Genomic DNA, 13,002 nt, shown 5'->3' on the forward strand with positions numbered 1-13,002 from the left:
CCAATCATGAATGGTCCCATGCACCCACATCCATTGGTAGCTTTACTGGATGGCTGAGATTGTACAATATAAATGCCCATTCTGAAAGATGTAGCTACAGTGGCATGTTGTGATGCATAGTCCACACAAGAAATTCATGAAAAGGTACCAAATGAAACAATGGGTGCCTTGATGTATCTCACTATCACTTTAACATGAGAAGATCTGGAGAAATTCAAAGCTCTTCTAATAATCATCTGAATTGGCAGTGTGACTTTGATAACATTAGAAGAAAATAAGTAACAAAATTGATCCTCACTTCAGTAATATACTTTTATGGATCACAGACTTCATTAAAAAAAGACAAAAAACTTCCCACAAGGATCAGTAGTTCACAGTTTGGGAAATTTTGCCCTAGCTCCTATCTCTCCATTTCATCCACAAGTCTAGCTAGAGAGTTTGTCAAAGACTTTGCTCAAATCTAAATATACCACTACTATAGGGATCCCTTGATATATGTATCAGTTTGGTAATCCTAAAAAATAGCAAGTGAGATTAGTCTTGCATTATTTATTTTGAGTGGAGCCAAGGTAGCTCTTGGTGACATCATTTTCCTATATAATTTCTCAAAATTCATTCCTTTGATTCTAAGAAGCCATACTAAAATTATTTTATGAAATAGTCACAAGTATTCTATCAATTAATAATCACTAATTAAGTGCTTACTTTGTGTCAGTTACCATACTAAATTTCAGGGTTACGAAGAAAAAGCAAAAATCATCCCTATTCTCAGGGAGTTTCCATTTTAATTCAAAACATATAATGCATATAATTAGGTACATAAAATTATTGATTGATGTTTGTCCTTCATTCTCAAAGAACACTATGACATCAGGGAGGTGATGCCAGGACAAGCACATGAATTGGATTTGAGTGAGGGAGTGCTATCCTATGTTGTCAACTTCACTTTCTCCTCCAGAATCATCTGAATCCAGTGGTCAGATAAAAATCATAATGCCTGGAGATGGTACTGGATGTGAGGCTTTCAGGATTAAGTGACTTGACCAAGATCACACAGCTAGTAAGTGTCAAATGTCTGAGACCATATATATATATATATATGTATATATACATATATATATATGTATATATATTAGCTTAGAGAGAAGGGCATTAACATTTTGGATGAACAGAAAAGGCTTTCTGTGGAAGGTGGTATTTGAATTGAATCTTGAACAATGCCAGGGGATTCTCAAATAACTTAAGAAAACTTAAGAATTCTATTCTGCTCAACACAATAACCATTTCTCTAGAGAACTCATCATGAAAATTGTTACCCATTTTCTGTCAAAGATAATCAACTCAGAGAGTATATTAAAGCATATAATTTTTGGACGTAGATAATTTGGGAACTTGTTTTGTTTGACCATATTTTTTATAAGGGCTTGTTTTTTGTTTTTCAGTTGGTGGGGAGGAAGGAGAGAGAAAAATAGTTTTTGTTATTTAAATACTTTTTTGCTCATAAAATTAATTTCTATTACATATATTTGGTTTGTCTTTACTCCACACATTTTGGGAAATTGGATGGGGGCAGAGAGTGTGCATGGGGGCAAGTGAGGTACTTATGAAAAATCCCCAAATTTATCATAATGAATTTTGTTAAAACTGTTGACCTAGTCTTGCTCCTATCTATTTCTATTAGGTTATGCTTTTGTTCTGATTTGAAAACTTCCCTTCCCTCTCAACAAAGAAACCCACTTCTGATCTTCTTATTTAGAACATCTTCCTCCTAATCTCTTATCAATCCAATTTCTTCTTTTCCTTTTCAATCCCACCCAACTTTCACCCTTCTCCAGGAAGGCTTCACTGATTAACTCCACTTAACTATTCTTTTTGCCTATATTACAGTCCTCACACTTCTCTAGTTTTGTCTTATGAAAACAATAATAATTTTTATAACTATATTATGATAGAAAATTAAGTTCCATTAGAGAATACTATGTTTTATAGCAGATCTTTGCACTGCTAGTTAAAAATTAAGCTCTCTGTGTTCATTATAAAATCTAGAAGAATGATGCTCAAAATGTAAGGAGACTACTCCCTGGAAGAGACAATAGAACTCAGGAAAAAACAAGAGATAATACAGGAAGGGGTACAAAAATGATATCTTTGTAAATCAATTGTGCAAAATCCTATTAACAGGTCACTAAGGATGTTAAAAAATTTTCCCATTTCCCAAATAGTATAAGTATCTACTCACTTTCCCCGGTTTTCTGGTGTCAGTCATGGGATGGTTTCCATTACATATAGGTTTTGATTGATAGCTCCCATAGAAGAAAACTTGCCTAATCTGTATTTTTCAGTTATGCTGTTTTAACTGTTTTTAAAGTTCCTATAATTTTAGGGATAACAGTACAGATATTATTAATCCTTCTTATTTTAATCCATATTTTTACCCTATAAGACACTACAAACTAAACAACAACTGAATTTGGGGAAAGATATGAGAATTTTCTAGTCCAACCCATCCCTGAGCTGCTAAGCATCCTTGACCAAGTCTCTTAACCTTCTCTTGCTAGTTTCTTTGTCTTCTTCAAGCCTGGGATTCTATAATGTTCTGAAACAGAATTTCTACCCTGAGATATATATCTAGTTCATCACTCTCATTTTACAGATGGTCAAAGACACAATTACCTTGCCCTTGATCACAGAGGTAGTGAGGAGCAAGTCAGAAATATGAAACCAGATACTGACACTTCAAATCCACCATATGGATTTGGAGCTTGTTGTGAGGACAAAGAATAAGATTATGAGCAACAGGAGAAATGATATAAAATGTTGATCAGAAGTGAATTTCAGAATTATGAGAGTTTGGAATAGTGGTGATATCTGAGTTCTGATCATGTATGTACCTGTCCAAGGTAGAATAGAGTTGAACATCAAGGCAACTAAAGATGGTGATCAGGAGATTCAAAAAGGATAGAGTAGGAAAAACTCTGAGCAAGACAATGACCTCCTAGAGAAAGGAAGGGGAATAATTTAAAGTCTAGGTTACCAGAAAAAAAGAATCCAGACAGTTTGATAGAAAGGTGCGATGAACCTCATAAGAGAGACTTCTGAGGGAGGGACAGAAAAGTGACAGTTTTGGGTGCAACAAACATTGAGAGAGGAATTACACAGCATTGGAGAATCTATTGAGGGATGAGGTGTCTCTAGGGAGAAATCCAGGTTCCTTTGAGTATCAGAAAATAGAGGGCATAAAAGGACAAAAAAGAATTTGGTAACAATATAGTTCAGAGGGTGATGCATAAAAAGTGGAGAGCATAGATGGACAGACACTGAATGGGACAAGAGCTGAGCATGAAGTATACCCTGGGAAAAGGAATTCCCATTTTTTCTTAAAAACAAAAATATATTTTATTTTTCCAATTCCATGCTTTGGAAGTTTTACAACATACATTTATTTGCAAATTTACAAGTTCACATTTTTCTTCCACCCTCCCTTCTCTCCTCCCACCCCTTGGTGGTGAACAATCTGGTAAAAGTTACATATGTGCTTTTTTATTTAACATATTTACATATTCATCATTTTGTTTAAGAGAATCAGAACTAAGGGGGGGGGGAACCATGAGTTAGGAAGGAAAAACATATTTTAAAAAGTGAACACAGTATATACCCAGATTCTATGGTTTTGTTTTTTGCTTGGTTTTTTTTTCCTTCTAGATGTGGATGGCATTATCCTTAACAGATCTCCCAGGGTTGTCCTTGTTTTCTGAACTTCTGAGAGGAGCAGCATCCCTCAAAGTTGATCAACTCCCAGTGCTGTTGTTGATGTGTACAATGTTATCTTGGTTCAACTCAGGATCAGTTCATGTAATTCTTTCCATGCTTTTCTAATATTTGACCACTCATGATTTCTTTCAGAACAAGAGTACATAATATTCATATGCTATAACTTGTTCAACCATTTTCCAATTGATGGGCATCCCCTCAATTTCCAATTATTTGCCACTAAAAAAAGAGCTGCCATAAATACTTTTGAACATATGGGATTTTACAATTTTTATGATTTTTTTTGTTATAGGCTTAGTATTGGTATTATTAGATCAAAGGGTATGATTAGTTTTATTGTTCTTTGATCCTACTTCCAGATTGCTTTTCCAGAATCACTGGATCAGCTCACAACTCTACCAACAGTGCATTAATGTCCCAATTTTCCCACACCCTCTCCAACTATGATCATTGTTTTGTCATCTTAGCCAATATGATAGGTGTGAGGTGATATATCATAGTTGTTTTAATTTATATTTCTATAATCAATAATTATTTGGAGTATTTTTTCATGACTATATATAACTTTAGTTTCAATATTTGAAAGTTTATTATTCATACCCTCTGACCATTTATCAAATAGAGAATGACTAGTGTTCTTATGAATTTGGTTCAATTAACTCTATATATTTTGGAAATGAGACCTTTATCAGAACCACTAGCTGTCAAAATTGTTTCCCAGCTTTCTGTTTTCCATCTAATCTTGGTTGAATTGGTTTTATTAGTGCATAACTTTTCTTTTTTTTAATAACCTTTCTAATTAAATGTAGTCAAAATCATTCATTTTGGAATTTGTAATGTGCTTTACTTCTTGTTTGGTCATAATTTTTCCCCTGAGAAAAGGAATTCAAATTCAGCAAAATGAATATTAGAGATCTGCAAAGGAGGGAAAATTCTTAAGAATGTACTACAGACTTAGTTGACATGGATGCTTTTAATCTCAGGCAGCCTGTGATTTGGAATGATAATTTTTCTTTAGTTTTCAGTTGCAGGAGAGGTCTTATGTGTTTCTTCCATATCCAAACTAGGAAAGATGATTCTAAGAGACTTTCTAGATATTAATGATAGTAGGAAGGCCCTCATGATGCAGTAAGTTTCTAACTCCTAGGGAATAGGACTTCCTAACAGACCACCTAGTACAATCATCCATATCATATTATGGATAAGAAAACTGATGCTATAAGGTTACAGTGAGTTCAAAGTCACCTAGACAGTGAAAAGAGCTTATGCTAGAGAATGTCTTCAGCATCCCAGTCAAAGAATTTTGTGTTAATATCTTCATATTGTTCCCAAGTTATGTGACAAGATATTCTTGAATTTAGGCTGGTCAGTGCTCTCTCTGATTCTTTGCTTATGTCGAATTCCCAGAGTCTATGGAAACACAAAGAAATTTTGTTCAACCTGTAGCTGAGTTTCGTTTGTAACCCAGATGCCTATGCCCTCTGTTGAGTACCTTTTTTTAAAAAAGTTTTTGCAGGGCAATGGGGTTAAGTGAATTGCCTAAGGCCACACAGCTAGGTAATTAGCAAGTGTCTGAGGCCAGATTTGAACTCAGGTACTCCTGACTCCAGGGCTGGTGCTCTATCCACCATGCCACGTAGCTGCCCCTGTTAAGTACCTTTTAATAGTAATCTCTGCATCTCACTCCCTCATCCCATTTTGGTAAATGTGTTTCTGTGAGTGGTGTGTGTGTGTGTGTGTGTGTGTGTGTGTGTGTGTGTGTGCATGTGTGTGTGTGTGTGTGTGTCTGTATGTGTGTGTGTGTGTGTGTGTGTGTGTAGAAGTTACTGTTGGATGGTTTTTAAAAACACATCTGTTATATATGAAATAGGTATAAGATTTGCCCTTCCTTCCAACACCCTCCTCATGAACAGCTCAGTGATACTGAGAAGACCTTGTCTGTATGAATTTCACTAAAAGTAGGTCTAGCACAGGCTTGGAGGAATCATCTTTCATAATTAGAGCCATGTCACATGATTGGTTCTATGCATGGGGTTTAAAAAGAAAAATAAATGCACAAGTATTGAAAAGGGGGGAACATGCTTATTCAACAGTTATATTAAAAAAGCTTGACTTGAAACTCAATATGAGTCTTAGTGTGACAAATCAGATAAAACAACTAAAATGAATTTTGGTTTCATTAAGAGAAGCATAGAATACAAGATGAGGGAAGGGTAAGTCTATTTACAATCTGACATAGTCAAATCAGGGCTTCATCATTGCATACTCTTAGCAGAGGGGGAAGGGGCTCATTTTAGAAAAGATGTGAGAACTGAAGGATATTTGTAACAAGGGCAACAGTGATGATGATGATGATGATGATGATGATGATGATGATGATGATGAAGATGATGCTTGTCCTTTGTTTTTGAAGAAAACCATCAGGGGAGGTGATGCCATGAAAAGCACATGGATTGGATTTGAATGAGGGGAGTGCTGGGCTAACTCACCAGTCTCCTGCAGAGTTATCTGGGTCCAGTGTCCAGATATGAATCAGGACAACTGGAGGTGGCCTTGGATTCAAAGCAATCAGGGTTAAGTGACTTGCCCAAGGTCACAAAGCTAGTAGGCAGCAAGTGTTTGAAGTTGAATTTGAACTCCAATATTCCTGACTCCAAGGCCAATGCTCTAATAACTATGCCACCTAGTTGCCCTTAGGAGGTTAATCAGGATATAGATGGGGATTAGAAAACAAGAAAGAAAGGAAACAAGCAATTTTAAGCATCAGTACATAACCAATGTGCCAGTTAGATACTTTACATATCTTATTAATCAATCCAAAAATTCCTCTTCTCATATTTTCTTTACCCATAAACTCCAATCAAAGACAAATTTGATATTACTGCTCTTTTGTCAATCTGTGACCACACCCTTCAAGGGGATTTTTGTCAAGGAGGAGTTTGCCATTTCCACCTTTAAAGGTTAAAATAAACAGGTTAATTGATTTACCCAGGTCATAGCTATATGTATCCAAGTTCATTTTTGAGCTCTGGTCTCTGCCTAACTACAAGGCTAGTGTTCTATCCATGGAGTCATGTAGTGGTTTCCTTGACAGTGTTATGTGTAGGTAAGAAAAAAAGGTTGAAAGTAGGGGGATAGCAGGGATGTGCTAACTAAATTTCTGTATCTTAAGGCTATGCATGAGAAGGTTTCTGTTTTTTTGGTTTTGTTTTTATTGTTCTACTGGTGGGGAGGCAGTGGGAGAACTAATAAATAATTATAAAACTAAATTTGATCTCTCTCTCTCTGTATATATATATATATATGTATATATATATATATATATATATATATATATATATATATCTGTCTTTCAAAGTAGCTTTTAAGTAATAAAGAAGCCTGATTAGGTATTGGTTAGACTTGACCAGTGATATCATGCTCAAATTGAATTGAACTACTCAACACCATGCACTGATATAAAAAATTACAAATTAACATTACCTATGTTGTATTACATTTGATTTACTTTGTTAAATATTCCCATCTGAATCTGTTTGGACCACCCTAGACTGGATGAAATGGAGGAAGTTTTGATTTCTCAAGGAAGCACTACTATAGCAGTTCTCAACAGTTCCCTCTATGATCCTCTTCCAAGCATATATCTTTCAGGTCTGTTCAACCTCCACACATTAAACATACACACTTGTTTGATGAAAGGAGACAAGAGAAAACAGTTAAGACATGAAAACAGCTCTCGGGTGAAGGGACTAGATTAAAGGAAGGCTAGATTCATCAATGAATTTGGTAGGAGGAAGTGGACTTTCTTTTGAACAAACCGACCCTGGAAGATTTGAGTGAGAATGGAAAAGTTCCCCTAACTAGAATGTCCTTCAGGCATGAAAATGTGTTAGAATCAGACTTGTAACATGTTAAAACTGACTGACCCTGGGGTTCCTCTCCAATTTTCCCTGCTCATAGTTTTTTTGTCATTCCAGTAAAAAACTGGAAATTTAGAGGATATCCATCAAATAAGGAAAGACCTGTCAATTTAAGACATCTTATTTTAATGGAATATTGTTATACTCTAAGAAATGATGAAAAGAATGGTTTCAGAGAAACCTGAGAAGAATTGAATGAACTGATCTGGAGTGAACTTAGCAAAACCAGGAAAAACAGTTTATAAAATGTCGACATGTACACTGACAATTATAAAAACAAGCAACTTTGAAAGATTTTGGAACCCTGATCAATACAAAGACTCATCACAATTCAGGAGGTCTCATGATGAAATTTAACATCTATCTCTTAAAAGAGTAGGAGATGGACTCAGAGTCCTGACTGGCACACTTTGTTTTTGAACTAAGGTAATATAGAAATTTGTTTTGCTTGACTATGCATATATAAAAGTTTTATTTTTATTCTTTTTTCAAATTGGCAGAAAGAGGGGAATGGTAGAGAGAGATAAAGTGAATTTTTTAATTGAAAAACTAAATGAAAAGATTTTTTTGCGTGTTTTTCCTGTCATTTTCTCTTTTTACTTCTTTTTTCACCCTAATGCATAGGGAATATGCAAGAAAGGAAACTTAGGGAACTCACCTTAATGTTTGTAGTTTATAATTCTGCTTTTCCAAGGTCTTGCACAGCATATTCATTCCTTCATCACCAAAGAAATTATGTCTCAGATCCAAGAATTTTAGGGTCTCACTGCTACAGATAGCAGGTAGGAGATTCTTAAGACAAGCAATAGTGAGTTTACAGTTGGCCAACCTAAAGAAGAAGGTCAGTCAAAGGAGAAATGGCAATTTAATTTATCTTAATTTATCATTCATTTCCTGATTTCTTTGAGAGAAGAATTCAGACTCATAGTTCCTTTAAGACATAACTTAAGAGGCAGCTAGGTGGCACAGTGAATACAGCATGCCCTGAAGTCAGGAGGACCCAAGTTCAAATCTAACCACAGAACCCATAATACTTACCTAGCTGTGTGATCTTGGGCATTTCACTTAACCCCATTGGCTTTAATAAATAATTTTTTTTAAAAAAGACATAACCTCAGAACATCCTCTCTCTCAGTCTCTCTCTCTCTCTCTCTCTCTCTCTCTCTCTCTCTCTCTTCTCTCTCCTTTTCTGCCAAATTCCAGAATGTGTTTTGTTTAATCCTATATATTTTTATAAGGATTTTTTTTTGTTTTTGTCCCTCAAAAATGAGGAGTAAGGAAGGAAGGGTAGTGGGGAATGAAGATAAATTAGTGACTGGGAAAAGGAAAAAAGTAACTAAGACAGTTTTACTTAAAATGAAGGAGAGATAAAGGGATAAAAAGGACAGTTTTTAAAACTTCACATTGAATATATATTTAAAAATAAAATCAAGCTCTACATAACAGAGACCCACAATTTCATGCTTATTCTCTTTTTTCTGTTCTACTACAGAAGTCCATTCTACTTGGTGATTATTAAGTTTAGATTTTTTTTTGAAAGACTAAGAAATGACAATTTTTTTAATGGCCCTGTGTACAATACTTAATGACTTAAAAGGGGAGGAGAGAGAATCAAAAATTTTTACATGGTAAATTTTGATTAGATAAATTTGTTTACTGCATCAACAAAACCAATACAGCTAAAATTAAAAGAAAAATAAATAAATGGGGAGAAACGAATCTTTGGAACAAATTTTCTTGATAAGGGTCCTATGTCCTAGCTATATAAGTAATTAATTTAGGACTACAAGACTACAAGTCATTCTTCAACAGATAAAAAACAATGTTCAACAGAGAAAAAAACAATGTTCTCCTGGATCTGCTCACTTCACTTTATATAAGTTGACATATGTCTTTCCAGCTTATTCTGCAAATATTTTGCTTGCCATATTTTAAGCCATAATAATATTCTATTACACACATATGTCATAATTTTTTCAACATTCCCCAACTTATGGACATCTCTCCAATTCAATTCTTAGCTACCACAGAAAGATCTACTATAACTACTATAAATATTTTTATACAAAAAAGAAATTTCATTTTTTTTACCATTTAATCTCTTTGAAATACAGACCCAGCTAGTAGTATAGATGAATCAAAAGGAATGCACAAGAGACTTCCTGTGGAGAGAAGCTAGGAAGCTCCTGTAGTTTTTCTGTTTTCCTTTGAAATAACTTTAAGTGAAGACTCTAAACAACCTGTAAGTGACAGAACCTACAAAATTATTGAGTGAAATAAATTTTCACCTCAGGATATCCTAGAGGAACTTCAGGAAAGTCTGTCTCATGTAGGTAAAAGGGGAGTGCAATCCAGCATAGGAGGGTAACTGTGAAAGGGAACAAGAGACACTTGGCTACAATGCAGTTCAATTACCAAGGCAACTGTGTCCTAGTTCAGCAGGTCAGCAGAGAGGGCCCCAAAGCCAGAAAAGAATGCATATTGAGTGCCCAGAACCCCAGGGCAACACATGGGATTGGGTTTAGATGCCTTAGCACTGGAACAAGTTGCAAGTACATGAGACCCCAGTACAGAAAACTAGAGCCCACAATACAAATAGCTTAGTACTGTATTCCCTATTCCCCAGGAACAGACCTCAACTTTCAAAATGAGCAAAAGCAAAAAAAAATTAATACAAGTCATAGAATATTACCATGGTGGTAGGTAAGATCAAAATACCATTTCAGAAGAGGAAAGTAGTGACAAAATATCCACATGTGAATCTTCAAAGAGGATTATGAATTGGTCTCAAATCCAAAAAGCCCTCTTGGAAGAGCTCAAAAAAAGAATTTTAAAAATCAAATGAGAGACAAAGAAGAAAAACCGAGAAAAAATAGCGGTCATGCAGGACAATTATGAAAAACTGGAAAAATTGTCTGAAGTAGAATTGGTCAAATGGAAAAAGAAAACAACTACTTTAAAAGCAGACTCAATCAGTTGGGAAAGGAAATACAAAATCTAACTGAAGAAAATAAAACCTTAAAAATTAGAATTGGGCAAGTAGAAATTAATTGTTCTATGAGACATCAATAATCTATTAAAAAAAAACAAACAAGAAATCCAAAGGACTGGAAAAAGAGAATCAATTGTAAAGAAACTCACAGGAAAAAAAGACCAAATTGGAAAATAGAGATGTAAGTTTTGTATTACTGATCTAGGGGAAAGCCATGATAAAAAAAAAAGAGAACCTGGACAATATCTGTCAGGAAATCATAAGTGAAAACAACCTTAATAATCCTACATATAAGAAGATTAAATTATTTTTGAAAGAAACACCAATCACTTTCAGACAAAGATCCCAAAATAAAAATCCCAAGAAATATTGTATCCAGAGTTCAGAATTAGCAGCTAGGAACAATGGTTGGGATTATAAGGATTTAGCAGCATCACTATTAAAGGATCAGAGGGGCTCATAATATGATATTCTAGAAGGTAAAGGAGCGTGGATTGCAAGCAAGTATTAATTACTTGCAAAATTCAGTATATTCTTTCAAGGGGAAAGATGGGCATCCAACAAAATAGGGGATTTTCAAAAGTATTTGATAAAAAAGACCAGAACAGATGAGAAAATTTGATCTTCAAATACAAGACTCAAGACATGTATAAAAAGATAAATGGAAAGAGAAAAAAATGTGAGTCAATAAGATTAACTGTTTACATCCCTACTTGAGAAGATAATATGTGTAACTCTTGAGAATTGTATTTCTTTTTTTTTTTTGCTCGGGGTTTGCCCATTTAATCGACATCATTTTGATAGCATCAGCCAGATTTACACAACAGCCAGGCTCCTTCCTCCTTGGGTTTGGCCTCATTCGGGTTTCTTCGATGTTACAAACTCACAACCCATATCTCACAAAGCACAGAGCCACAGGGAGGGAAGGCAAGAGGGAGGACTGCTGGATCTGAGGGCATTTTCGTTCAGGGAGTGGGGTGGGAGGGGAAGGGAAGAAGGTAAGGTGGGGGGGGTTCCAAGGCATTGTTCTGGGGAGAGGGAGTGTGATTAAAATGAACTCAATAAAATAAGACATACAAAGGGGAAGGGAGGGATCAGGAGTATGCACCACTCACTAACTTTCTGTTTTAAACCTGAAGAGAAAGTGAAGATTTGGGACAGATTTGGGCAAGAAAAGAACACATCATCCTTTAAAGTAGATTGAAGCAGTGATTTTTAAAACAAAGAAATCAGAACTAGAACATCTTAATTTTTTAATCCTTTCTTTACAGGTTTACCTAGACCACTTTTGATTAAGAAAACTGTAGAAAGTTAGTAACTGCCACAAGTTAACGCCAGGAGGTGGCCCCTGTCAATTCCCAAAGAGTCCTGGTTGCGGGGTGTTGGAAATGCACTGCTCCTGGTCTCCGCTCGCCCTGCTTGGAATCAATCCAGAAGATTTAGTCCACGGGTCGCTTTTCCCCATATTTCTTTATAAACTCTTCAGCGTTCTTACAGAATTTTTTACGGTCCTTAGAGTACTCTTCAGCTAGGTCAGCCCGAAGGGGGTGCTCAGGCTGGGGGTCGTTCACCAGTGCTATGAGGGACTGGATGACTTGGTCAGTTTTGGTTGCTGGCTTCCAGTTTTCAGCACTAATTACAGGCAGACAAACCTGCCCTTTTTCGTCGATGTTAGGGTGGTAAATCTTTGTTTTAAAAGTGATCTTAGGCGGTTTGAATGGATACTCTGCTGGGAAGTTGATTTCGATTCTGAAGGCTCCCTTGTTATATGGAGGGTTGTCAGGAACGATGAGTCCTTGCCAAGTCAATAAATTAGCTTCATCAACCTGGATGTTACAGAAGTTTTTCATCCTACACTTGCGGATTTCTTCCAGCTCCTTCATCAGCCTCCTGCTGGCCGCCATCTTGGGTCTGAGAATTGTATTTCTATTAGGACATTTTAAAGGGGAATATTTAGTCAGATAGTGTGGGTATAAATTTATTATGATATGATGGTGCCTATTACTTTCAAGAATTATATTTCTATTAAGACAGTGGAAAGGAATATACTTACACAGAAGATGTGAGTATAAGATATATATTAAACAATTAAAACATGGGGTAAAAGGATTATACTAGAAGAAGGAGCAAGGCAAAAGAAGGTAAATAATATCACATGAAGAGGAAAAAGACCTATTTAGTAGAGGGAAAGAAGGAGTAGTGTGAAAAATGAGTGAATCGTATTCTCAACATATTTGGCTCAAAGAGGGAAAGAAACATTGCCAATAGGATTTAGAAATTTATCCTTCTCTACAGGGAAGTTGGAAGGGAAAGGGGAAA

At 35.6% G+C, this 13,002-nt stretch overlaps 1 protein-coding gene and 1 pseudogene across 3 annotated transcripts in view; both read right to left on the reverse strand.

Moving 5' to 3' along the window:
• Window positions 1-1,121: 1,121 nt before the first annotated feature.
• Window positions 1,122-13,002, reverse strand: part of LOC141508603 (NACHT, LRR and PYD domains-containing protein 3-like) — an 82,168-nt gene continuing 70,287 nt past the window's right edge. For 2 of the 3 annotated variants that reach the window (XM_074217384.1, XM_074217383.1), the window contains exons 9-10: window positions 8,350-8,520; window positions 1,123-5,181 (exon numbers count right to left, since the gene is read on the reverse strand). In XM_074217384.1, the coding sequence (XP_074073485.1) occupies window positions 5,040-5,181; window positions 8,350-8,520 (313 nt within the window). In that variant the 3' untranslated portion in view covers window positions 1,123-5,039. Of the gene's footprint in view, window positions 5,182-8,349; window positions 8,521-13,002 lie in introns of all 3 variants that reach the window. The other variant, XM_074217385.1, reaches the window with a different exon arrangement.
• LOC141508612 (ubiquitin-conjugating enzyme E2 L3 pseudogene) lies at window positions 11,375-12,746 on the reverse strand (annotated as a pseudogene).

This window comes from Macrotis lagotis, chromosome 1 (genome assembly GCF_037893015.1).
Source record: "Macrotis lagotis isolate mMagLag1 chromosome 1, bilby.v1.9.chrom.fasta, whole genome shotgun sequence".
Classification (NCBI taxonomy): Eukaryota; Metazoa; Chordata; class Mammalia; order Peramelemorphia; family Peramelidae; genus Macrotis; species Macrotis lagotis.